Source organism: Puma concolor, chromosome C1, assembly GCF_028749965.1.
Source record: "Puma concolor isolate L17-30 chromosome C1, mPumCon1.1.hap2, whole genome shotgun sequence".
NCBI classification, from domain to species: domain Eukaryota; kingdom Metazoa; phylum Chordata; class Mammalia; order Carnivora; family Felidae; genus Puma; species Puma concolor.
Genome location: NC_141674.1, coordinates 199266108 through 199293069, shown reverse-complemented (window position 1 = coordinate 199293069; position 26962 = coordinate 199266108). Strand labels below are relative to the sequence as shown.

Genomic DNA, 26962 nt, shown 5'->3' with positions numbered 1-26962 from the left:
TCCATTATTCTTACTTACTTGAGCTTTTGTTCTTCTTTCTCTTTGCTATGCCAAGAAAATTGTGGCATTTCAACTTTTTACAAACAAACCATCATTGAATCAAGAATTCAATTAACTAGTCACTCCCACTTGCTCAAGGCAATGTATTAAGTCCCAAATCCCAGGTGAATACATATATTTGATAAATTTGGCCCTAGATAATCTAGCATTTTGGTTCATCTTCTTGATATAAAACCTTTAGTATCAATTCATTCCCTTACATGCTAACTGGACTCCTGTTGATACAAATTGGTAGTTTTGCAGTTCTTTCAGTGTATAGGCTGTCACCTGGATCAAGCCTTGATTTTAGTTATATTAGGATCTAACTTACTATGAGACGAGGGGCAATGAGAGGTAATAGGAATGAGTCCTTAAAAGAATTGCCATTCTCTGATTGGGTTCTTGCCTCCGCTAAAGCAATTGAAAGTCCCTTACTATGGGATAGCTGATTTATAGGAACATTGGTTTCCTTAGAAGGCAGTGTGGGAAGTGAGGATTGTGTCTTCCAGCAAGGATGGTTTGGGAGTGTTTGGGGGTTCAACATTCTGAGCCTTAGTATTTGATCAGATAGTACCATCCCATGTTTCACTAGTCCATTACCAAGACCAAGTTGTATTGGTATTGCCCATTTTATTTACTACAGCAATTCCATAACTATTCAAGTCAGATTCTGGAGTTGGTTTGTAGCCTTATTTGTCCTGAGGCTTAAGTAAATAAGGACTCTTAAAGTCAACAGAGGACTTTGATATTCCACTTGTGCTCTAACATGAAGTGATCATTCAAGGCCTTCAAACTGTCCTTTCTTCTTTGTATAAATCCTTAGGGCCATCAGAAATAGCCATATCACACACCAGTCTTCACTCTAAACACCACCATTGTCACTTCAGCAAGTAAAGGCTACACGCTACCAGCAGTGATAATTTAAGTAGTCACATTGCCAACAAATGCCTAGAAATAGTAGTATCCCATCAGCGTCCCATTAAGGAGGCCTTTCTGTTCTCTTCAAATATGAGCAAGTTAGGGGCGCCTGGGTGGCTCAGTCGGTTAAGCGTCCGACTTCAGCTCAGGTCACGATCTCACAGTCCATGAGTTCGAGCCCCGCGTCGGGCTCTGGGCTGATGGCCCAGAGCCTGGAGCCTGCTTCCGATTCTGTGTCTCCCTCTCTCTCTGCCCCTCCCCCGTTCATGCTCTGTCTCTGTCTCAAAAATAAATAAACGTTAAAAAAATATATATATAGAAAAAATAACAAATATGAGCAAGTTAATGCCAAAATGCCATTTTGACTCTTTGAAGCCTTGGGCCACTCCTACTAGTAAGGATCCATCAAGGCCATGACAGGAGCAATGAGACACTCATATGGGGGGAAATTTGGAGACATTCATGATAACATTAACAAGAGAATAGTGAGTCATAAAGGAAACCAACAAAAGATTGTTGAAGCACTCTGAGGCTAGCAATAGTAAGAAGCCATTAGCAGCCCTATGTCTGGAGGGACATTGGGATCAAGGGATCACTAGAATTAAGAGAGGTAGGAGATGGGTCTTGAACACTGACGTTCAGTAGAGGAATGTACCCCCCACTTACCTGTGACTGAGAAATAAACACCTTGATCTCACTTTCTCTACCCTCCAGTCTCTTGATGATGCCTTACATTAACTGAACCCAACCAGAAGCCAGAGAACAAAGGAGCCTACTGATGAAGCCAATAGGAATTAGCTTTCTGCAGGAGCAAAGAAGGGTGAAAATGGCTATGAAGGTGAAACAGAACAGGCCAGAGATTGACTAAAATTTAGGAACCAGTGCTTAAAATGATCAGTATAGGGTATTAAACATAATATAATGATTTTAATATTAATTTCTGTTTTTTATGAATATAATTAGTACAAAGTATTTTGGTTCCTCCTACTCCCCCCACTTTGGGTAATGACTGTCCATTGTTTTAGTTACTGTGTTCTATAATATTAATATTGCATCTTTGGTTCCTGTATTTTAGATTTGAAAATTTTCACATCTACTAGTTTGGTAACAAAGAGCCTGATATTGATGTACACTTATATGTTAAATAAAAAAAAAAAAAAAAAACACTCAGGAAAAATATATAGAGAATACAACATACATTCAATCTCTGTTGTCCCTTTCCTATTTGGAACTCTACTTGCATACTGTAGAGGACACCAGGTAGTATCTTGGTTTTGATTGTTTAGTCCCAGTAATTACTTACCAGATAATATATGGAATTTCTTGAGACCTTCCTAGATATTAGGCACTGTACGAAGCACTTCCCAAGGATTATTGCTTTAATTAAAGCCCTTTTATCTGACATGAGCAAAGCCAGGCATTTTATCAATTAACAGCAGTAAATCTAGTAACATGAGAAATTCTTTTGATAAAAGTCCTTACATTTAAAAAATATATAATCTATGTAATCATTTACCTCTTGATATAAGGCCTGTCCCTTTTCTTTCAGTGAGGAATTTGGTTTTGGAATTCCATGTCAGTTTTCTGTCCTAAACCACAGTCATAATGCATCATCTCTAATTCCATTTTCAGTGTCTTTTGTTTTTAATAATACTCTTTTAATGTTTATTTATTTTTGGGATAGAGAGAGAGAGAGGGGCAGACTACAAGTTGGGGGGTGGGTGGGGGCGGGGCAGCAGTCAGACAGAGACACACACAGAACCCAAAACAGGCTCCAGGCTCTGAGCTGTCAGCACAGAGCTTCATGGAGGGCCCAAACCCACAAACCATGAGATCATGAACGTTGGCTGCTTAACTGACTGAGCCACCCAGGCGACCCTTTTTTCAGTGTCTTTAAGAACTTAAACACCCTTGTTATGCAACAGCTAAATTTTTAAGATTTCTCACTATTTTTTAGGAGTATCATTGCCCATCTACAATTCTTTAGTATTTTTTAAGTCAACTCACCTTTATTGAATCTCTCCGGAGTGGCAAAGTTAGTTTTCAGAAACAACTTTAGTTTTGTATTTATTTTCTTGAAATATGGAAATTTAAATAATTTATGTAATCATAATAACAGGTTCAGCTGGCATAAATAGATTTGGCTAGAATCATAAGGACTCAGTGACTAGTTCAACCACTGGAGTGTTTACTTGGGCATACAAAGGGCCTACGAGCTCCAGGAATTCAGTGCTTTAGAGAGAGGCAGTTGGTCAAGAGAGCTTTTTGCTGTTATTATTCTTATTTTACAGATGAGGGACTGATGCTCAGAGAGGTCATACAGAGCCTAGATTCATACCAAGGTAGTCAAACTCCAAAATCTATACTTTATGTTCTGGGATAAATAATACAGCCCTATATATTTATTCTATAAAACTTTATTAATTCCAAATGATAAAGAAAAAAATACTAACTATCTAGAGGTCAAAATATCTGGGTTTAGAATGGCTTATTGCAAATTAGCCATATGACTGCATCAAATCGCTTAATTTGATCTTTAAATCTCCCTATGCTCCCAATATTATATGATGCTAACTAAATACAGTGTGTTATCTTCTCTCCCAGAAGTTGGCTGCTGATCATTCATTACAGCCAAATCTTAAAGGGTAAAAGACTAGTCCCTACTCCCCACTGTTTTTTTCTTACAGTTTGCTGTGGTTTAACTTTAAAATAGATTTATATAAAATTGAGTAGGATTTGTTTTCACAAACCTTCATAGCACCACTATTACTTCTCTGCAACTATCTGCTAACCTATATATTTTTAAAAAATTTTTTTAACGTTTATTTATTTTTGAGACAGAGAGAGACAGAGCATGAACGGGGAGTGTCAGAGAGAGGGAGACACAGAATCTGAAACAGGCTCCAGGCTCTGAGCTGTCAGCACAGAGCCCGACGCAGGGCTCGAACTCACGGACCATGAGATCATGACCTGAGCCGAAGTCGGACGCTTAACCGACTGAGCCACCCAGGCGCCCTGTGCTAACCTATATTTAAGAGGTAGCTTTGGGTGGCTTAGTTGGTTAAGTGTCCAGCTCTTGGTTTTGGCTCAGGTCATGATCTCACCATTCGTGTGAGTCTGAGCCCCACATCGGGCTTCACACTGACATTGTGGAGCCTGCTTGGGATTTTCTCTCTCTCCGCACTCTGCTCTTCCCCCGCTCACGCACATGCTTGCTCTCTCTCTCTCAAAATAAATAAAAAGTTAAATAAAACACAATATTAAAAAAAAAAAAAAAGAGCCTTGATGTAGACATTTTCTTATTTTGTACTCTTAGGTCCAGATATGCAGAAGTTTACTTAAAACACATTCCCACTTAAGAGTATTTTTTAGGGACGCTTGGGTGGCTCAGTGGGTTAAGTGTCCAACTCTGGATTTTGGCTCAGGTCATGATTTCATGGTTTGTAGGTTCAAGCCCTGCATCTGGCTGTGCACAGTGTTGAGCCTGCTTGGGATTCATTCTTTTTCTTTCTTTCTTTATTTCCTTCCTTCCTTCCTTCCTTTCTCTCCCTCTCCCTCTCCTTCTCCCTTTCCCTCTCTCTCTCCCTCCCTCCCCTTCTTTCTCTGCCCCTCCTATGCTGGTGGACGCTTGTTCTGTCTCACAGTAAATAAACTTAGAAAAAAAAAGTATTTTTTATAAAACTCTTTCTACTGTATTGCTGAACACCAGTAAAATTATAACACAATATTGAATTTTTCCTCCCTCACCTTTGCTAATTAGTACCTAAAATATTTTTTACACTGGAATAGAAAATGGGTTTAAGGTTACAAAACCCTGGTTACTTGATTTAATTGCATGCCTTAAATTTTGATTACAGTCATTGATAACATATTTTTAAAAGTGAAAGGATATCAAGTTTTATAAATAATTAATAAATCAGAACCCCCTAAAGAACAATAATACTTTGGTAGTGTTTACTAGTATTTGACATGGAAAAGTTTGTTTTCTAACAATAATTTTTGAATAGTGTAATTTTATTATTTATGGAAATATATCAGATTAACATGATATTATTTTTTCAGTAGAATAACTCCCGTATTTTATTCCCCACTTCTTTTTTTTTTTTTTTTTTTTTTAATTTTTTTTTTTCAACGTTTATTTATTTTTGGGACAGAGAGAGACAGAGCATGAACGGGGGAGGGTCAGAGAGAGGGAGACACAGAATCGGAAACAGGCTCCAGGCTCTGAGCCATCAGCCCAGAGCCCAACGCGGGGCTCGAACTCACGGACCGCGAGATCGTGACCTGGCTGAAGTCGGACGCTTAACCGACTGCGCCACCCAGGCGCCCCTATTCCCCACTTCTTAAGATTATAAGAGAAGAAATCAAAACTTTCTTACTTTGGTTATGACAATGCTGTATCCTTTTTCTGAAATACTCTCCATTCAGAAAAAATGCTTGTACAATAATCATCAGTGTTTGAGGTTTTGTTTTTTTAAAAGTATCTTCACTTATGAGTTATTTAGAGCTGATCTACTTGATGCTGGATATTTTATTAGAATTGCTTTATTTATTGCAATGTTAGCTAAATTCAAACATCTATCAATTACACCCTTATTTCTTTTGCTTTTTGTCACACTCAAAACAAGATGACTGGCTGAAAAAGGAAAAAAAAAACACATCTTTTTACATGTGGAATTTAAATGATATTCTAAGAGGGAGTAGGAAGAGAGGGGAAGAAGAAGAAATAAAGAATTGGAATATATCATTAACAGTATACCAGCTGAAGATTACAGTCAAATTTTTAGCCCAGTGATAAAATATCTACACTTCTTTATATAAGAGTACAGGAAAATAAAAGATACTCGTTTATATTTAAAACTCCATCCATTAATCTTAAGATTTACCACACAAATTATCTAATTTGCCTTATAAAAATTTATTACATTTTTATGGGAGTTTTTCATGAGGAATCAGTGAGTCAGTACTCCTGTTACAAAAATGATTTTTATTAGTTTTCTCTTTTAGATTTTTAGTTTAACAAGTAATTATAGTCCTTTCATTCCTAGAAATTTGATTAGTGTGCTACTTACGTTATATATTGCTCCTTTTAATTGTCTTTATTATACCCAATACACTGGGGAAATAGTGTTTCAATTAAGTCTTGGACCCCTATTAATCAAAATAATACTTAGCATACTTATTTTTTTTTAACTCTAGGAGGAACTAGAATTGCATATTTTTTTTCTAATTGCCATTTCAGGTACATGTCTCTCATACTCTAATGCTGTGTCCAAATTAAATATTAAACACAGAATAGAAGATTATGTATTTTTAATATATGGAAACTTGTATAGTATATATGCATTATAAATTGTAAGGAGGAAAAAGTAAGTAGGAAAGGATTCTTAACAAAAATCATTTATTGCTTAAAAAATGAAATCTTTTAAAACATATGAAAATTAAAAATCCTAGTGTCCCAAGGAAATCTATTGTACTCTAAAAAAGCCAAGTAAATATTCCTTACCATTCATATTTTGAAGATGCTTGTTTGTTATAACACTAAAGAATTGTTCAGAGATTTATTAAAATATAATTGAGTAAGCAGATCAGTGTAGGAATTATTTGATTTTTTTGTTCATTTTATTTTTCAAAAATAAGTCCTTTGAGTTTTCAATAAGACTTGCTATAGTATTTTAAGGAAAACCTTAGCTTTCAATTAGGCCAATAGTTATTGTATAATTCTTTATTCAGATATATCATCTAAGAATAAGTACTTTGTAAAATTAGGTTATGTGATATAACATAACCCTGGAGTTCTAACTGTTTGAAGAGACCTCCAGAGCCTTGAAGTCTGCACCTTTTACTTACGGTCATTCTGAACAGTTCTCTAGTTTATTTCCAAACACCTTAGGAAGGCTGATTTTTACAATATTACTTTGTAGCCTATTATTCAGTGTTTGACAGTTTTTAGCCTAAGAACTTTGTGCTTTATGTCGAATTGTCAGTTTAAAACTATTTTGTCCTATAAAAAGCAGCTGGACCAGATGTACCATATAAATATCCATCTGTTAAAACAATAACTTCCCCTCACTGTACTTTTTTTTTTCTAACTCTGTTATATAAGGACTGCCTTTTTATTTTTTTGAGACCCTGGAATCCCAAGGTCTATATTCTGTCTATAAAAACAGCTCGTAAGTATTAAATAGTTGTAATTAGTTCCCAATACTGATTTTTTTAAACATTATCAGTTATATACTGTACTGCTATAAACTCATTTACATGTTTTCCATTATTTTTAACTCTAATTTCTGTTTTGTTCAGCTGTGCTTTTAACTATTATGAGAAAATACCTATAAAATATCATGACTCAGCCTGCTTTTGAATATATTTGAACATTTACCTTTAGTAGAATGTTCAACCAACCAAGTGGTATTTTTAAGGTATAAATGGCATGCTCTCAGAGAAACTGATAAGAAGAGATAGCTCTTCATCTTCAGATTTGTTTAAAATAAAGCTCAAAAGCAGTATCTGACTTGGAGAGAGAGAACTAACTTTTGTCCATATTATTAAAGAAACAATTTAAGGTCAAATACTCTAGTTTTAAGTCTTTTCACATGGGACAGTCTATTAATTCATCCTAAGAATGAAATGCCTTCAAATATATTGTCATTTCTTGCTACAGGATTCACTGTCACAGGCACATCATCTCCTTTAATTACTGACTGATCAGGAACTCCATAAACTAGAAGGGATTCTAAAGTGCATATTGCTTTTTGTAATCACGATCCATCTTGTTGTATTAAATTATCTTTCCCTCTCGTGTCTCCTTTTGTTTTCTACCTTTTCCCCCCATTCCTTCAATGTTTGCTTCAGTATTATTTCAGCTTTTGAAGTATAGACCTTTGAATATTAACAATTTGATTATTTGTGAAATGAGTGAAGAGTAAAAAATGTCTGAAAATTAGGTACTTGGCTAAAAGAGTATCATTATCAGTTATTTTCATATTGATGTTATTTTGAAACTAGATTATCATGACTTTTCTACCAGATTTGCCAAAGAGACACATTTAAAAATTACTAACCCATGGCCTAGTATAATGATAGACATATTGGATTAAATTATTCAGAAATTGAATCCAGTGTGGCTCATTCATAATAGTGATGGTGCATTAAGCATAGTATAATTTGTCCTGCAGACTTCCCGTGAGAAGGAACTGTTTTCACCTGATTGTAAACTTGGCACCTGGCCCACTTTCTGGGTGATCTCCCAAGTGTGAACTTTCCCCACCCTCCACCCCCCTTTCCTTCCTGGAGGTGCTTGATAGAGGTGGATTACACTGATAGTACACAAGCAGTGTCAGTTGCACACATGATTTGCATAACTGTGCTGTGCTGATTTCACCCAAGTCCTGATAATGATGCCCATGGTACCTCTCTGTATGCTTTGCAATAAACACTGGAGAGAGGGAATGGGATTAGTATTTTCATTCTGACTCTGAAACACACCCTTAAGGCACTGCCCATTGAAATATGATCAGGAGAGAAAAGCCACTTTCAGTCAAGCTAGCTGGTAAGACAATCCATGTGATTTCTATCCAGTAAGTAGAACACTTTTCTTTTCCAGACCAATAATCATTATATACTCTACCTTATACATCCCTCAGAAATTAAACTTTTTGAAATATTTTTAAATGTTTATTTTTGAGAGAGAGAGCGCAAGCTGGGAAGGGGTACAGAGCAAGGGAAACACAGAATCCGAAGCAGGCTCCAGGCTCTGAGCTGTCAGCACAGAGCCCACCGCAGGGCTTGAACCCACAAACTGTGAGATCATGCATGACCTGAGCTGAAGTCAGATGCTTAACCAACTGAGCCACCCAGGTGCCCCAGAAATTAAATTTTTTGTGTGTGTGAAATTAAATTTTTTAATAGCATATATGACCTTATCTTTTTTCAAATAGCAGTTGTCATGCTTCTTTAAATTTCAAACACTTATTTCTAGAAGGAATTATTAAAGAGAAGTCTTCTATAACACATACTCATGTGCTATAGCACTTAAGTTGGGTGAGGGAGTGTTTAGATCAGTTTACTGCTGGAACCTTTCCTCCTTATCTTTTTCTCTTGTCAGGAATTGTAAAGAAATAGGCAAGAATCATGGAGCCATTTCTCATTCTTCTAAGTCTTCTATAGACATTGGTCTCATTACCAAGTTGACTAGCACAGTTGTATACCCTGCATGGATGTTGGTGTGGACAGTCTGAATTTGTGGCCATTTCACACTTTCTCTTTCACATGCCTGAGTCTGTGGGCCTAGTTCTCTTGGAACTCATGGCAGAAGTGGAAGGGCAGCATGCCAACTTTATTACTCAGTGTCCAAAAGGGCATATCACACTGTTTTTTTTTATTTTGTTTTTTTTAAGGATTTTTTTTTTTTTTTTTTTTTTTTGGTAAGCTAACCTCCACCCTCTCTTATTTTCCTACTTGATCCGTGTATGTGAGTCAAAGAAACCTGTTCATCCACAGCCTGTACTGTCTTGCCAAATCTTGTAAGAAAACTCCCAAATGGTTAAAAAAAAAAAAAATCTTACAAATGAGGCATATAAAAACCAGTATCATTCATTATAATCATATATATTTAGAACATAATTAAATTTTTATTTATTTTTTTTAGTGTTTATTTTTGAGAGAGATAGAGCAGGGGAGGGGCAGAGAGAGAGAAACACACAGAATCCGAAGCAGGCTCCAGGATCTGAGTTGTCAACTCACAAACTGTGTGATCATGAGCTGAGCTGAAGTCGGACGCTTAACCGACTGAGCCACCCAGGTGCCCCAAATTTTTATTTAAAGTATCAGAAATCAATGTAACACAGTATTAATCCCTTTAATTTGTACAGAAATCTTATGATAATAAGTATATAGATAAGAATACTAGGGGCCCCCTGTGTGGCTCAGTCAGTTAAGCATCTGACTCTTGATTTCCACTCAGGTCATGATCTCACGGTTCATGAGTTTGAGCCCTGCATCGGGCTCTGATTTGTCAGCTTGGTTTTCTGTCTCCCTCTGTCTCACTCTCTACCCCTCCCCTGCTTGCTCTCTCTCTCTCTTAAAATAAAATTTTAAAAATGAAAGATCCTAAATTCAGCATCTCCAAGAAGAGGTCTTACTCTGTTTTGCCTGTGCCTCCCTTATACTGTATCAGATGAATGAATGAATCTGTGGGTGCTTTCAGTTGAACCTTCTTGCGTTAACTACAAAGTTAAAGATTTGTAGAGGTCAGTGGTGATTATATGTATTTCCTAGTAAATGATAAATGTCAGTCCATTACAAAAATAAAAAGTTAATGGCTAATATTTAATGGGCTGTTATCTTGTAAAAAGCACTATTTTAAGGGCCTTATTTTACAGATAAGGAAAATTAAATCTACAGAGGGTGAGCATAGCATAATGTATAAAGAAACTGAATCAGTATGTTGTACATCTAAAACTAATATAACATTGGGTTTAGCTATACTCAAGATTTTTTATAAATGAGTAAATAAATAAATAGGAGAGATGCTACCTAACATCCCCACAATTTGTAGTTTTAAGTATTATATGTATGGTTCTTTATGTAAAGTTTATTATTATACTTTTACCTAATTTTTTATTCATATTTTACCAACAGTGTATACTGTTTGGATTAGATTTTAACCATACAACACATATACACACATCCACACACCAAAGTGCTCAATATAACAAAACTAAAGGATATCATACTGAAATAAATATTTCCATAATGTTTGAGGACATATAGAAATTTAGAATAAAATAAATCTAATAGCATTATAAATTATAAATCTCAAAGATTTGTGAGAGTACTTTTTAAAAACTTGGGCTCTGATATAGTAAAAATCCTGCCATTAAAACCACATACGCATATTTTTTGCAACTTTTACTCAGGAAGAGCTGGGATATAAGCTGTGTTTTACTTGACCCCAAAGCCTGTGATCTCAGCTACCATACATACTCCTGCTTTCCAATCTGTTCTCCATATAGCAGCCAGAATTCTCTTTAGTAACTCAGTTTAAATCATGTAATTTCTCTGTTTAAAATCTTTTAATGGGCTTCCATTCTCATAAAATCAAACTGCTTATCATGGCCAGTGGAAGTTCTTCTCACCTTTTCTGTCTAGTTGTATACCACTCTATCCCTCACTCTGTTTTTTTACCACCCTAGGTTCCTTTATTCCATTATACTCTTGGGATTTTGCAGTGATGATCCTAGAAGTCTCTCCCTTCGGTTCTTTCCCCTGTTCTTGGCATGGATGCCTCATTATCCTTGAGATACTTGCTTCAATGGCATCTCCTTGAAGTGACCTTCCATAAGCACCCTACCTAGAGCATCCCCCTAGTTACTCTTGATCTTGCTGTCTCTATCTTAAAGTCTTATAGAGCTTGAATCAGATTCTGTACTTATCTTGGTTTTTTGGTTCAAGTACATGTTGCCCGTCTCTCCCCACTGTCATCTGAAGGTAAGGTCTGTGAGATCGTGGACCTCCTCTGTCTTATTAATGTATCCCCAGCTCTTTGAATGGTGGTTGGCACATAACAGATATCAAAAAGGTTTTGTCAATTAATTGAAAAAATAATATACATAAATTGAAAGACAAGATAATATTTTTATTTCATTCTTGAACAGCCACAATTTTTTACTGATGGGATTGTGCTCCTTGTTGGATACTGAACAACTTCCCACATCTTAGAATCAGATTGGATACCTCCACTCTCATTTGCTGTTCCACATTTATTTTCACACAGTACTTGCTTTGTGTTGCCACAGCTCCTGAAACCTAGCTTCACAAAGATATGACGTCGTTGAAAAGAATGTAATGTGATATGTTGAAACTGAGCAAGTAGTTTGCATGTCTGAGGAATGTTGAATATTATTATGTCCCTCAAAAATTTTAAATATCCTGTGCTTATCTTACTTTAAAATATCCTTCCCAAGAGTTTGCTTCAGTGTCCCATTATAATTTAAGGATCACAGGCTTAGCACATTAGAGAATTACTGTTTTAATCAGAGTACCGGTTGAGAGTATGGTGAAATGGCTCTCTCGTACACTAGTAGCATGAATATGAATTGGCAAAATCTTTTTTGAGGCAGCAATAGAACAACAGGGATCAAGAACATTAGAATTGTTTATATAGAGGGTTCATACAATAAAAATAGACAACTAATTTCAGACAAAGTATAACTTATGGATACTCAGAAAAAAATGATAAGTTGCATTATATTTCAGTGCCCATCTTTCTTCAGATTAATTTGTAATTCCGTAAGCAATTGCCAGGTAAAATCACATTAAAAAGTTCCCATTTTTTGCATTATAAATATTTATAGGACAGTGGGTGCTTTTAATTTTATTGAAGGAAAATGAATGTGATATATGCATAATGCTGTTGCTGATTTTATATGTATCATGACAAATGGTAAATATATTTTCTGTATATAGATGTGGTTTTTTGCATGTTTCTGTATGTGTAAACATACATACATCTATATAAAGAATAAAACATTTACCACATGTATTAGTGCTATTGTAATTTGTTTTATAGGTTTCACTAGGATAACTCTTGAAGTGACATATTTCAAGAAAACATAAGTGAACAAGACTTGATTGTGCTATATACCTTCATAACACCCTATGAATTTATGGTAAACATTCCTATTTCAAAATTATTTATGGCTGTTTGCTTTGGTCTTCCTTTTGGGTAGGTATATGGGGTTTTTAGTACAGGGGCAGGTATTTAGTTCTAATTCCTTATAATGACAGATGGAGAAAATACTAGCAATTTTTTTCTAATTGAAAAGTTGTCAGGATTATCAAATTTTCTTTATTGCATCTTCAATTTATAATTTATTGCTCAGGTCAGTTCAGTAATCTGTATCTATAGCTCTGACAAATTATACTGATAGTTCTCTTTTTGTTAGTGTAGGATTTTTTTGAGGGACAGTATGTCAAAGACTACATATTAACTTTTGAGATAGTTGGGAACAGTAACCCTGCTCTCTTTTGTCTTAGAATCTTTATTATACTGTATACTATTATTTATTATAACATATTATAGAATTTTAGACATAAGAAACTTCATTTCACTTACTTGAATTGTATTGGTAACAAAACTTACAAGGTTAGTGTGACTTTCTTGGTATTTAATACAATTACATATATAGCTTTTGGTTTCAAACATGATGAGATATTAGGAACCAGATTTATCCCCTGCTCTGAACAATTAGAATACCAGGCAAAAATATATTAAATGACTTTTAGACATTGAACAATGGGCACTGCAGGACTAGGATTCCAGAGATTCTTTGTTCCAGAGAAACAAAGGTAGAGAGGCCTCTAATTATCTGAGCCTCCTTCCTTGAAGCAGTTTCCAGGCCATGCTTAGGAACAGGAAACCCAAACAGAGCCAGTCTTGCTGAATTGAGGAGACACATTAGAATCCAGGAAGATCAATGGTCTAAGAGTATACAGGAGTAGCAGGCAGTGTATCAGGAGGAAACTGCACAGAAAAAAACTCTGGAGTTTTGCAGAGTCCTCCTTGACTCTTTGGCTTAATAGTGATCTACCTATGTGTATGAAAAAACTACTTGCAGCTGGGAAAAGGAATGGAAGAAAGCAGAAAGCCAAACAATTCCTGGAGCTCATGCAGCAATAGGAATAGTCCGTGCTGTCCGGCCAATGTGGGAGGACTGTAATAGGTCACTGAGTAAAATCCTCAAAAAGCTTATCGCCTTTGTAACTCACCATGCTCTAGAACTGCCTTGAAGCATAAAAGCAAACATCAAAAAGACTGAACCGATTCCAAGTAACGTAATGGCAGACTGGTACAGCTTAAAGAAATGCAACAAAATCTAGAATCTATTAAGGTAAAACTCACAACGTCTAGAATGCCATTAAAAAATTAACAGATATGCATTGAAGGCAGAAAATATTACCAATAATCAGTAGAAAAATCAGTTAATAGAAACAGACCCAGAAATGCCAGATGGAGAAATTATCAGACAAGGTTGATAAAACAGCTATTATAAATATACGTTCAGAATATAAAGGAAAATGTGAATGTGATGAGAATAGAAGTGGTACTAAAGGTAAATGTGTTTATATTAGAAAAGAAAAAAGGTCACAAATCAATTAATTAAGCTTCCTTAAGAAATTACAAAAGACAAGCAAATTAAATCTAGAGAGTGTAAAAGAAGGAAATAATAGTAATAAAGGCAGAGATCAATGAAAGAAAAAACAGGAAATGATACAGAAAAATCAATGAAATCAAAGTCTGATTCTGTGAAAAGATCAATAAAATATATAAACCTCTAGCCAAGATCAATCAGTACAAAAACACAACACTCAATTTACCAGCATCAGATATGAAATTGGGATGTCCCTAAACCTCCTATAGCCATTGGAAGTATAATACAGGGATATTATGAGCAAAGGTTATGTCAGTAAATTTAAGTGGATGAAATAAATTCCTTGAAATATAAAATTTATCCATGCTCACTCAAAAAGAAATACTTATGAATAGCCTTGTGTTTATTCCAGGAATTGAAACTATGGGTAAAAACCTTCCCACAAAGAAAACTCCAGATTACTTCACCTGGAAATTCTGTCAAACATTCAAGGAAGAAGTAATTTAAGGAAACATTAGGGCACAAATTCTTCCAGAAAATAGAAGGGGGGAAAATGCTTCCAAACAAATTATTAGTTCAGCGTTACCCTGACACCAAAACCAAAGACAGTGCAATAAAAGAAAACTATATAGTCATATCCCTCATGAACAAAAGATAACCTATCACCACCAACTGGAGTGTATGCCAGGAATTCAAAGTTGATTTAGCAGTGGAAAAATATCAGTGTAATTCCCCATATTAACAACAACAAAAAAGACAAGAAAACAAATAATCATCTTCACAGATGCAGAAAAAGCATTTGACATAACAGTATTTATTCATGAGAAAAAATTCTCAGCAAGAGAACACAAAGAAATTCCTCAACATGGTAAAAAGCTATTTTTGAAAAACTTTGAGCTAACATCATACTACTAATGAATGAAAGTTCACCTTTTAGGAACAAGGCAAGAATGTCTGTTCTCTCTACTTCTATTCAGCGTTGTGCTGGGAATCTTGTTAATTTAGTATGGCAACAGAAAGAAGTAAAGATACGCAAATTGCATGGGAATAAGTAAACCTGTGTTTAGTTTTAGATGATATAATCACCTATACAGAAGAAAAACAAGGAACTCATCCCCCCAAAATTAAAACTAATGAGGGATTTCATTAAGATTGCAAGAAGCAACATAAATATAAGGTAATCAAATTTATTTCTATATGCTAGCAATGGAAAATTGGAAACTGAAATTTAGAAAGCCATGTCATTTACTATAACATCCAAAATAAATAAAATTCATAAATTATGAAATATTTAGAGATAAATTTATGTAATTTTATGCAAGAAAAAAAATTGCTGAGGGAAACAAAAGATCTAAAGAAATGGAAAGATGTAGTATGATCATGGTTTAAATGATTCAATACTGTTAAAATACTAATTCTCCTGAAATTAAGACTAACAGTTTAATACAATCCCAATCAATATCCCAGCAGGCCTTTTTGTAGAATTTGACAAACTGATTCCAAAATTTGTTTGGAAATGCAGAAGATCTAAAACAGCCAAAATAATTTTGAAAAAGCAAAGGTGTGTGACTTACACTACCTGATTTGAACACTATAAGTATCTGTTCTTTTGGTTTATGGATAGACATAGGGATGAATGAAATAGAACAGAGAATCAAAAAATATACTCCCAATATATGATCAATTGATTTTTAACAAAGATATTAAGATAATTTAAGGAGGAAAAGATAATATTTTCTATAAATGGAGGTAGAACATTTGGATATCCGTATTTTAAAAAGAATAGTGGGGCACCTGGGTGCCTCAGTTGGTTAAGGACTGACAGCACGGAGCCTGTTTGGGATTCTTGCTCTCTCCCCACCTCTCTTTCTGCTCCTCCTCTGTACTTTGTCTATCTCAAAATAAATAAATACTAAGAAAGAAAAAAAAAAAAAAAGAATGGCATAGGCTTTACCTTGCATATATATGCAGATTAAGTTGAAATGAGTCACAGACCTAAATGTAAGAGTTAAAATGCAACTTCTAGAAGAAAACAGAAGAGCAAATTATTGTGATATTTGGTTAGTGAAAGATCTTTTGGATAAAAAAAAAAAAAAATAGGGGCTCCTGGGTAGCTCAGTCAGTTGAATATCTGAATTTTAATTTTGGCTCAGGTTATGATCTCATGGTCTTAAGATCAAGCCCAGCATTGAGCTCTGGATGAGCATGGAGCCCACTTAGGATTCTCTCTCTCCCTCTCCCTCTTCCCCTCCCCTGCTTGTTCGTTCTCTCGTTCTCTCTCTCTCTCTCTCTCTCTCTCAGAATATTTAAAAACTAAAGCATAAAATAAAATATTGATAAATTGTACTTCATCAAAATCAAAAAAACTTTTCATAAGAAACTCCAATAAAAGGCAAGCCACATATTTAGAGAAAATATCTGCAAAGCATATACAATATCTAATAAAAGACTTGTACCCTGAATATGTCAACAACTCTTACAACTCGATAATAAAAACACAATAAAAAAAAGTGGCAGAAGATTTGAACAGATACTTTAAAGAAAATGTGTCAGTGGCAAACCAAAGAAAATATATGAGTGTCAGATAGGCACATGAAAAGATCAGTCTTGTGAGACAACAGAACAACACAAATTAAAGGCACCATAAAATATCACTACTTACCTATTAGAATGGGTACAATGAAAAACTAACAATACTGTGTAGGCATGGATGTTAGAGCAGTTATTAACTAATATGTTTGTAGTGGAAAATGCAGTGATACAGCCATTTTGGGAAAACATATGAATGGTTTCTTATAAAGTCAATCAGATACCTGCCATATGACCCAGCAATCCCTCTTGTAGGTATTTAACCAGGAGAAATGAAAACATTAATCTGCGCAAAGACTTGCTTGCAAATGTTTGTAGAAGCTTTATTCCTAATAGCCATAAACTAGACACAGCCCAAATTAGTGAATGGATAAACAAACTGTGGTACATTCACACAAGGAAATAAACTACCGATACATGCAGTAGCATGGGTGAATCTCAGAATCATTATGCTGAATGGAAGAAACCATACACAAAAGACTATATACAGCATGAATCAGTTTTATATGAAGTCTGAAAAAAGGCAAAACTGTAGTGACAGAAGCAGATCAATGGTTGCCAAGGGATTTGGTGCTAAGGAGGAAGATGAAATTTTTGGAGTGACAGACATGTTTTATAGTTTAATTGTGCTGGTTACACAACTGAATATACTTCCAAACTCCTTGAATTGTATACTTAAAGTGGGTGGATTTTATTTTGTGTAAATTATACCTCAGTAAAGCTGATTTTTAAGAATAAAAATCTACATGTATTATAACTCAGAATTCAGGAGTAACATGTCTTTATTTGTGAAGAAGATGGTTGCTTAGAAGAGCCAGTGAAAAACTGTTACCATGAGATTGAGCCCTGCTTCATCAGGTCAGGAAAGTGAGAACTCTAAAACAACTGCTTTCTGTCCACCTGCCTCTGTCTTTTCTCCAGTTGTTTCAAAGTTATAGCTGGGGGAAAAAGAAGATGACTTAATGGCTTTAGCTGTGTTCTGACAACATATTCCTTTTGTCACTTAATGTCATGCTGTGGAAATTGGGAAAGATAGACACCCACAGTCAACACCCTGGCAAACCATTTGTCTTTTATTAGTAGAGATGATTAATTTCTATGTTGCTTTTTCTAATGTGAAATAACATCATGTAGTCCTCTTAAAAGACAGCAGCACAATTTGCAATTTAGGAGAAATGGATCAATAGAACTTTTTCCTCTTGAATTTTAGAATTCAGACACACAGGTTTATTTGAAGGAGAATTGATGTAAAGTTTACTTTAAACTGTATAATTGTCCTCAAAATATGGAATCAACATACAGGAGTAAATTTTGATACCAAAATACTTCTTTTTTGGCATTAATACCAGTAACAAAATGATGCCTCATCCAAAATTTCTTAGAAAGCAAAGTTAATTGCAACTCCTTTGATAATACAGTTAAGATCATTATAGTAACGTTAAAAAAAATATTCTTCACCTTAAAAAGAAATTTTAACTCAACTCCAAACTTAAAGAACATGATGATTTATGATTTTCTATAAAACCACTGTTTTCCAACTTCAGTATGAAAGCAGTTACTTAGGAAGTTTATTAAACATGCAGACCTTCAGATGGCACCCCCAGAAATTCTAGACCCAGCATGGTGCCCAAGAATCTGCATTTTAACAAACACACCAGGGAATTCTAACATGGATAGCCTGTGGTTCATTTTGAGATCCATTGCAAATGATTAAGCTAAAATATCTTTGAAAATAGGTAGGGGAGGGGCCGCCTGGGTGGCTCAGTTGGTTGGGCATCTGACTTCGGCTCGGGTCATGATCTCACAGTTCACGGGTTTGAGCCCCACATCGGGCTCTGTGCTGACAGCTGGGAGCCTGGAGTCTGCTTTGTATTCTGTGTCCCTCGCTTTCTGCCCCTCCCCCACTCATCCTGTGTCTCTGTCTCTGTCTCTCTCTTAAAAATAAACATTAAAAAATTTTTTTTTAAAAGAAAATAGGGGATTTTGTGTTAGAATACTTAAATAAGTAACAGTAGAAAAGAGGAGATATGCAATTTTACGTTTCCACAAATTCCCTGTTTTACTAATGTGTGATTACTTTTTTGATGGCTAAGCTTTCCTAATATATATCATGCCTTTTTTGTTGTTGTTGTTGGTAGAGAATTACAATACATCTTTACGGAGCCATACTATACCAACAATAAAAGTGATATTGTATATTGCTGTTTAAACATGATGAAATGAAAAGCAACATGTCTCACTCCTTAAAACTCCATGAAAATCACAGTAGACATTTATAGAAATTTAAACTCATAAGATCAAAGACAATGAGAAAGGACAGAATAGCAGCCAAGAGGAAGATGGAAAGCAGATAGAGGAAGAGGTGGTAAGAGGAAGACCAGACTAAAACCTTTAGTGATTATAGAGGGGATTAAGGGATGCGTAGCAAGCTAACTGGCACCATAGAATCCTGAAAAGTGGAAGAAAACAGGACTACTGAAGTCAGGGATGGAGCTGTGGAGTAAATAGAAAGGAATTTAAAAATCTGTGTACAAAATTGTTAGACCATAGAGTTACTCTCATCCAGTACAGCCAGCCAGCTAATCCTCTTCCTCCCCCTTACAGAAAAATAAATGTTTATTTTTTGGAGAAGTTGAATTGGAAATGTTCAGGCTTAGGGGCTCCTGAACAAGGAAAGGGTAAGGGAAAAAACAAAGGATTAATGCAAAAGACCACAGTTGAACATTTAGATTTGTGGCCCCATTTCTTGTCTTTCCAAATGCGGACAGCCAGCTTCTATCACCCTTGGGATTAGAAATTGGAGGCATCTTCTCTAAGGAAATTGAAAGAGAAGACATGGGAGTCTAACAATAAGGAGGTTACACTGTAATAGTTCATAAACCTCACCTACGGTTCCTGAACTCCCAGTTAGCTTTTTAGTGCCTCACTATTCAATATGAAAGAACAATATATATTCAGGCACCATTAATGTAAGAAAGTCCTCCAATACAGAGATCAACATAAAAAGAAAAAAGCTCAGAGAAAACAGACAATATAAAGAGGGAAGAAAATTTAAAGAGAGAAAATGCTCAGAGAGAGAAGTTATTGTGCCCAAGAAAAAACAGAAGAATTCTATTTTTTTTAAAAAAAAAGAGTAAGAAAACAGGAAAGAGCTCTTAGAAATTAAAATGCATGATAGCTAGAAAACATTTAGCAGAAAGAATCAAAGAAAAAGATGAGAATTTTTTTTTTTTTTTGTCAAAAGGGTAAAGTCAAAATATTTGACATGGGGGGAAAGGGGAACAAATTTAAAGAATCAGTCCAGAAGTTCTAACATCAAACTAATAAACTCCAAAAAGAGCACATTAAAGTAGATTTTTATTAGATGAGGGGTAGGGGAGTCTGTGTATCTCAGTAAATGCCCTTTAGTACTATTTGATTTCTTCAAATATGAGCATATACAATGATAGTAAAGTGAGAAATATTAAATAAGAAAAGGACTAAGAATGCTAAGCAAACTAATTCAACATTATCATAATTCTATATACTCTAAGTAAGAAAAATCTGTTACCTCACTTCAGCAACTATTATTTCATAACATAGAGAAATGTTTAAGACATATTCATTAAAATAAGCAGAGTATAAATATAATGTATAGTGACATGATTTCCTAACAAAATGTGTCTTTGCATGTACAAGAAGAAATGCAAGAAAATGATAAAAATGTTAAAGACAGCTATCTCCAAATTGTATAATTACAAATATTTTTGGTGAATTTTCATATTTTCTATACAGATGCACTGCTTTGAAAGTTGGAAATTTAGGGAAATTTAAGGAAAGCCAGTGAGAAAAAAATATTTAAAGTGTTAAGAAATGATGTTACTAATGAAAACCCCATGTATTCTTGCTGTGAACAAATCACCATACTAAACTTGTTGCAGGTTACAAAAACATATGACACTGCTCCAGTTTCTCAAGAAGGTCACAGTCTAACATGGGAGAGATCAAAATGAATGTATATATAAATAACCGCAAATACATGATAAAATGTTTCCTAGGTATGAGGGCCAATACAGTTATGATTCTTTAGTGGGAAAGATCACTTTTAGATGGAATGTGGTTTAAGGAGGTTGGGAATAGAAGGATGAATAGGATTTCAAGAGGGCCAAATTGTATGAAGCCATTCCAGAAAGAACTAAGACTCAAGTGTAAAAGCTCCAGGTGATTTTGGCTGGATCCTGGGGTAGAAGATGGGATGTATGACTTAGGGCCAGTTAGTATAGGGTACTGAATGCCAGGTAAAGGGATTTGGAATATTTGGAATTATTCAATAGAAGTTAAGAGTCAGTAAATGTTGTTAAGGAGAGGACTAAAATAATTATGCAAGAAAACAGCTGGTTTGAAGTCTATTGTGCCAGCCCAGGCTAGTGATAATGAAGAACGGAACTTGCATATTGGTTGTGGGAATGAGAAAGAAGGATAAACTTGAGAAACATCAAAGGAGTTGAGTATATAGAACTTAGCAATTACTGGGATGTGGGAAAAGAGGTAGGAGGCAACAAAAAGGGCTGTCTTGTTGTGAGTCTGGATTATTAAAACAGTGGTAACAGCGGCACAAAAGAACAGTCAGAATAAAGAAGTAATTTTGTGGAGGGGCACCTGAGTGGCTCAGTCTTTTAAGCGTCTGACTTCAGCTGAGGTCATGATCTCCCGGTTCACGAGTTCGAGCCCCGCATCAGCCTGTGTGCTGACATCTAGGAGCCTGCTTGGGATTCTCTGTCGCCCCCTCTCTCTGCCCCTCCCCCGATCACACTCTGTCTCTCTCTCTCAAAAATAAATAAACATTAAAAAAAAGTAATTTTGTGGAGGAAGATAATTTTGAATTTGCTGAATTTTAGATTTCAGAGGAATATACATGAGGCAATACTCAAAAGGCATTTGATAGTATGAGGTTGAAGGGCAGTTACTCAGCAAATATATATTGAGTGTCTTCTATGTTTAATAACCACCACAAGCACTATCAATTCAAGCACTGAGTAAAACACCATCTCTGCCTTTAGGACAAAGCTCATTTTTTGGACTAGGGAGATGAATAGATATTGTATGGATAATTAGAATGCAATTATCATAAGTAATGCATCAACAGAGTATGGACAGAGTGCTGTGATTGCACAGAAAAGAAAACTCCATCTTTTGGTTCACCAACATCATTCTAAAATGGTTTAAATGACCAGTAGCTACTTACAAACATGGGAAATTATTCCAAGCACAGTTTGGACATTTCATTGAAATGAGGGCTTCACCTAGAGGGAACAGAGGGAGACTGTTAATTATAGTGAGAATAAAATCTGAAGTTACATATCTATTTGCCAGGTAGGAAGAGTCATTGAGAAGCCAGTGAGGGGAAACACAAAATCTAATCCCAGAAGCTCAAATAGGAGATTCAAGACACATGAAAGTTTGATAGTGGCCAAGAAATTAGGAAGATTTAGAATCAAAGTCCACTGGCTTTAGTGATTCAGAGGCTACTGATGACTTTATAAAAATGTTTTAGTAATATCAGAATGGAAGTGTTTGAGATGGTGAGAATGTATTAATATTTATCAAAATAAATGTAAAATACTGGTCTTCTATGAATGTATATGTTTTACGTACTAACTCATGGTTTATAAGCATACAGATGAACTAACTCATCATGGAGTAAATGTAAACAATATTTCTGTGAACTTGATTTTTAAGAAATACCAAAGGAGTGACAGGAGGGAAGTGGTCTTCAGGGGCTAGTAGAGCCATTAGGTCTGGCAAGGATTGTTGATGATGTCTGAAAATAATTTTCAAAAAAGTAGTAAGGACATGATCTAGACTTTGAAGGGGCTGAGTACATGAGAACAAACACGAGGACGACAGCAGTTCCTGGAAATTCTCAAACACTGCCTCTCCTCGACCCTGCTCCACCACCCCCATTATCTGATTCACTTTTACTTTTCCTTCAGTTATCAGCCAAAGTGTTCCTACCTCAGGCAGACCTTCCTATCCAACTTTATCCAACTAAATTTGGCTCCCCACATTATGCTAGCACACCGTTCTGCTCCATTGAATCTACCACAATTTGTAAGATATTGCTTATATATTTGTTAAATGTCTGTCTTCCTCACCAGACTACCAGTTGCATGAGGATGATAGGCACCAAGAGAGTGTTCTCCACTTTACATTCCAGCGTCATCACAGTGTTTGTACATGATAGGCTTTTTTCCAATACATATTAGATGAGAGACAGAGGGACAAGATGGAGCATTCCCAGAGTACATGTCTTAGAGATAAAACAGAGGATATCAAAGTCCAACATATGTTGCCCAGTATGTGGATTGCTATAGTAGAGCACAGATCAAGATTTGGGGAAATTGAGGTTATACTTCTAGAACAGTTTGCTCAACTTGGGATGAAGAGGAAAGAGCAATTTATTTTAATTTTTTAATGTTTATTTATTTTTGAGAGAGAGAGAGACAGAGCATGAGCAGGGGAGGGGCAGAGAGAGAGGGAGACAGAATCTGAACCAGGCTGCAGGCTCTGAGCTGTCAGCACAGAGCCCGACGTGGGGCTTGAACTCACAAACAATGAGATCATGACTTGAGCTGAAGTTGGATGCTTAGCCAACTGTGCCACCCAGGTGCCCCAAGAGCGATGTTTTAAAGTAGATGTCAAAATGGGAGAAGCTGATGTAAAGGAGAATATAGGATAGACTTCAAAAATGAGGCTAGTAAAAAAAATGAGTTTCAAAAACAGTAAAAAGTATACGGTCTTTTCTTCCTTGTCAGGTGAGTTAAAAGTTCCTAAAGGATTGTGAGCCAAGGGGAGTGTAAGGGAACTATGTTTAAATTAAATTGAGAGGTCTCAGGTTTGCTTATATAAATAAGGGGAAGAAAGCATAGTAGGTTGATATGTTCATAGTAAAACATAGTATCCTAGGACACAATGCAATAGGAGTGCCAAGGGGTAAGAGAGAGATGAGGAAACTAGTTTACAGTGAGCTACAGGTAGACTTGTTCAGTGCAAATTCACCTGTTTCTAGAGAAACAGCAATAAGAAACCGCCAAATTAAGTAACCGTAATAGCAAACAAAAGCTTTTTGTAGTATGTAGTCCTGTATCTTAAAATGCAATTATGTATAAATATATTATTTACATGAATGTTTTTGACTAAAAGTATTATAATTTTTAATGCTTTCACACAGCGATAAAGATTTTTCACAATATAGAGATACCTTGGTTCAATGTATAGAAATCCTTGGTTCTGAAAAATAGAAGTTAGTTTGCCTCATATTTTTAGAAATGACTAATCCTGCCTTGGATAGCTTTTATTTAACACCATTTTGAAAAATTATGACCATGAAATAAGTGACTTTATGTGTACCTCAAATACAATTTAAAAAATTGTGTGTGTGTGTGTGTGTGTGTGTGTTTTAGTATAGTGAAATTTCTATGCAGCTATGAACACCTTGCCTTGTTACAGTATTTCAGTTCCTCTTGTGACCAGCGTCATAGCGTGGGTTTGTAAGGTGACTGGAGTTAGAGATACTATCTTTGACTATGAAAAAGAGTGGTCTGTTTGTCCTTTGGGCAGAACAAAGTGATTCCTATGTCAGATGAGGGCCACTGACCTGATTCATACTGTGCTTTACTGATGAGGGCTTTGGCACAGACCAGCTGGTGTTTTATGTTTTTTCCTATATTCGTTCAAAACCAAGAATTAATGTGCTCTCTGATATCCTTGTGACTTGACATACATTAAAACATATCTCTTTCCATAAATGTGTTTTCCTTCATCAAAGTTTTTTTTGTTGTTGTTGTTGTTTTGTTTTTTAATGTGAGCATTGAAGTATTTTACCAGGTATATTGACATACGGCTCTCTGGTCACTAAGAAAATTCATTTCCTGAATGTGAAATGCATTAGAAAATGCTGCTATCATTGTATAACTAAATATGTTGGGACTTCAGTGGTTACTGTTAATAATTCTGACTCACAGCACCTAGTAGGTTAGTTCTTGGTAACCTAAGAACAGGGCTGATGTGGGAGAATCTACTTCTCCTCTGCAAAGTTTTGCATGTATGAATAGTTATTACCAAGGTGGAAAGAAAAGAGAAACTCTCTGCTTTTATCTTTACTTTTTCTCATCACTTGAATTCTTTTTAGTCTCCTTGGTGCCCATGAATAATCTTTTCACTAAACGATGACATTCAAGTTATTGCATTTTATTTTCTTCAGTAAAAATTTTCTGTCTTTATCCTCCCCCTGCAAAAAAAATTAAAAAAAAATTCTTACCATGTATCTAGGACACTCGTGATTTGTCTTTTGAATGAGTCAAAGCTGAGAGAATTGTGTAAGGGCAAATGTTAGTATTACGAGTCAGATAATTTGAAGACTGATCATCAGCCCCTCATGATCTAGGATACAGTCAGAGCATGAATTTGATTCAGTATTTCCCCTATCTCCAAAGGTACGATCTACCTTATCTTCTTGCTCGCTTTTAGTCTTGTTAGAAATTTATTAGCTTTTCTCGCCTAAATCAGAGTGTGGAGGAGGAAGAGATTTGAGTCTGAAAGGCATATAAATGCTTCCTCCACACTATCAAAAGTCAGATATTAATTTTGCTTTGGATGAGACTGCTGGCACGCTAACCTCGCATTCTCTTTGCAGTGGGTAAACCTCACAAGTGCAACTACTGTGGACGAAGCTACAAGCAGCGCAGTTCACTGGAGGAGCACAAGGAACGCTGCCACAACTATCTCCAGAATGTCAGCATGGAGGCTGCTGGGCAGGTCATGAGTCACCATGGTGGGTAGAAATGGCATTCACCATTTTCATTCCCCTTCACTACTTCTGTAGTTCTTTATGGGTTAAACAGTTCCTCTACCCTTAAGCATGAAGACGAAATCTTACTCTTGTTTTCAAACAATTTTAGATCGTGTTAACTTTGCATGGGATTATCTTCTTAAGCACTTGAAATGAGTTGAGCTTTGGGACCCTTGGCAAACAACCTATAGTGAGTTTTTACGATTCTCCCAAAGTATTTCTGATAACATGTGTTTGAATTAACATAATAATGGCAGCCGACCTTAAGTACACCAAAGGAAGAGAGCATTTACTCTTTCTCTTTCATTGGCTGTGCCAAGTAGTTAGAAATGGTTCTATGTAAGTCTGTAGGGTTCCTAAAAGAGTTGGTTGGTTGTGTATTTTCATTTCTTTTGGTAACTGATCAGTGATATAATTGATCTTTCTCTAATCAGTTTTGTGATTTATCTTGGGAATTACTCATTTTGCTTCCTACTAGTATAGGGAACGATCTAGATTAAAATTAGGCACCCACTTCCCTCCACAAAAATCAGAACCCAAGCAAAACATCCTCATCTCCATAATATACAATAGCAGGTAGGAAGGTAGTTTCTAAGGTTTATCAATTAATAACTCTGTGTTACTGAAAAATTAATGTTTATATATCAGCCTTACAAAGGAAAGTTATGAATTTCAATTCTTTAGATTTGGGGCACCTGTTTTGTCCTAATTATATTTTTATGCTGATTAATTTTATCCTTCATATAAGTACATACGAAAGTCTTATTGTTGCACTTCTATCTTTTATTTTAAAAGATTTAGTCAATATCAAATAGTATAATTGGGGAATGCTGTAGTCATTTTTAAAATGTAAATATCTATTTAGCAACTTATATACAGCTCAAGGATTATTTGTGGGGTTTTTTTTTTGTGTTATTTTATATAGTACATACTGTGGAACTGTGTTTATTGGACAGCAAGTGATTATTTGTTGTTGAATTGGAAATTTAAAATATTTAATTTCTTCTTGAGGGTAGTTTATATAATCTAAAGAATTATATAATTCTATTTGTTGAGAATGAGTACACTTATTTTTATATTATCATTATTAACAGTTTTAAAAACCTGTCTGTGCTTTATGTCTTAGTAAATTTGATAGTGCAAACTTGCATCACCTGGGCTTATGAGGGTAGCATGGGGTCCAGAGCATGGAACTTAAAATGCTAAATCTCAGAGTCCAGTAAGCCTGGCCTGGCTGTGTGGCATCTGTGTGCATCACATGTATGGTATGAGAATTAAGTGGGACTGGATGTGAAATAAACCATTCTTTTCACTATTAGATTTCAGGACATTAAATATTAAGAAATATTAAATGTTCCATACCCTAGAAAGTTATGTTACTTATCAGCATTAACAAGCATTTGAAGTTTCGTTTGCCTACTTGAGCATACTG

At 35.4% G+C, this 26962-nt stretch overlaps 1 protein-coding gene across 13 annotated transcripts in view; it reads left to right on the top strand.

The window, feature by feature from the left end:
- IKZF2 (IKAROS family zinc finger 2) overlaps positions 1 to 26962 on the top strand; it is a 164209-nt gene that overhangs the window by 116107 nt on the left and 21140 nt on the right. For all 13 annotated transcript variants that reach the window (XM_086719550.1, XM_086719547.1, XM_086719542.1 and 10 more), the window contains one exon: positions 25375 to 25512. In XM_086719550.1, coding sequence (XP_086575676.1) covers positions 25375 to 25512 — 138 coding nt within the window. The remainder of the gene's footprint in view (positions 1 to 25374; positions 25513 to 26962) is intronic.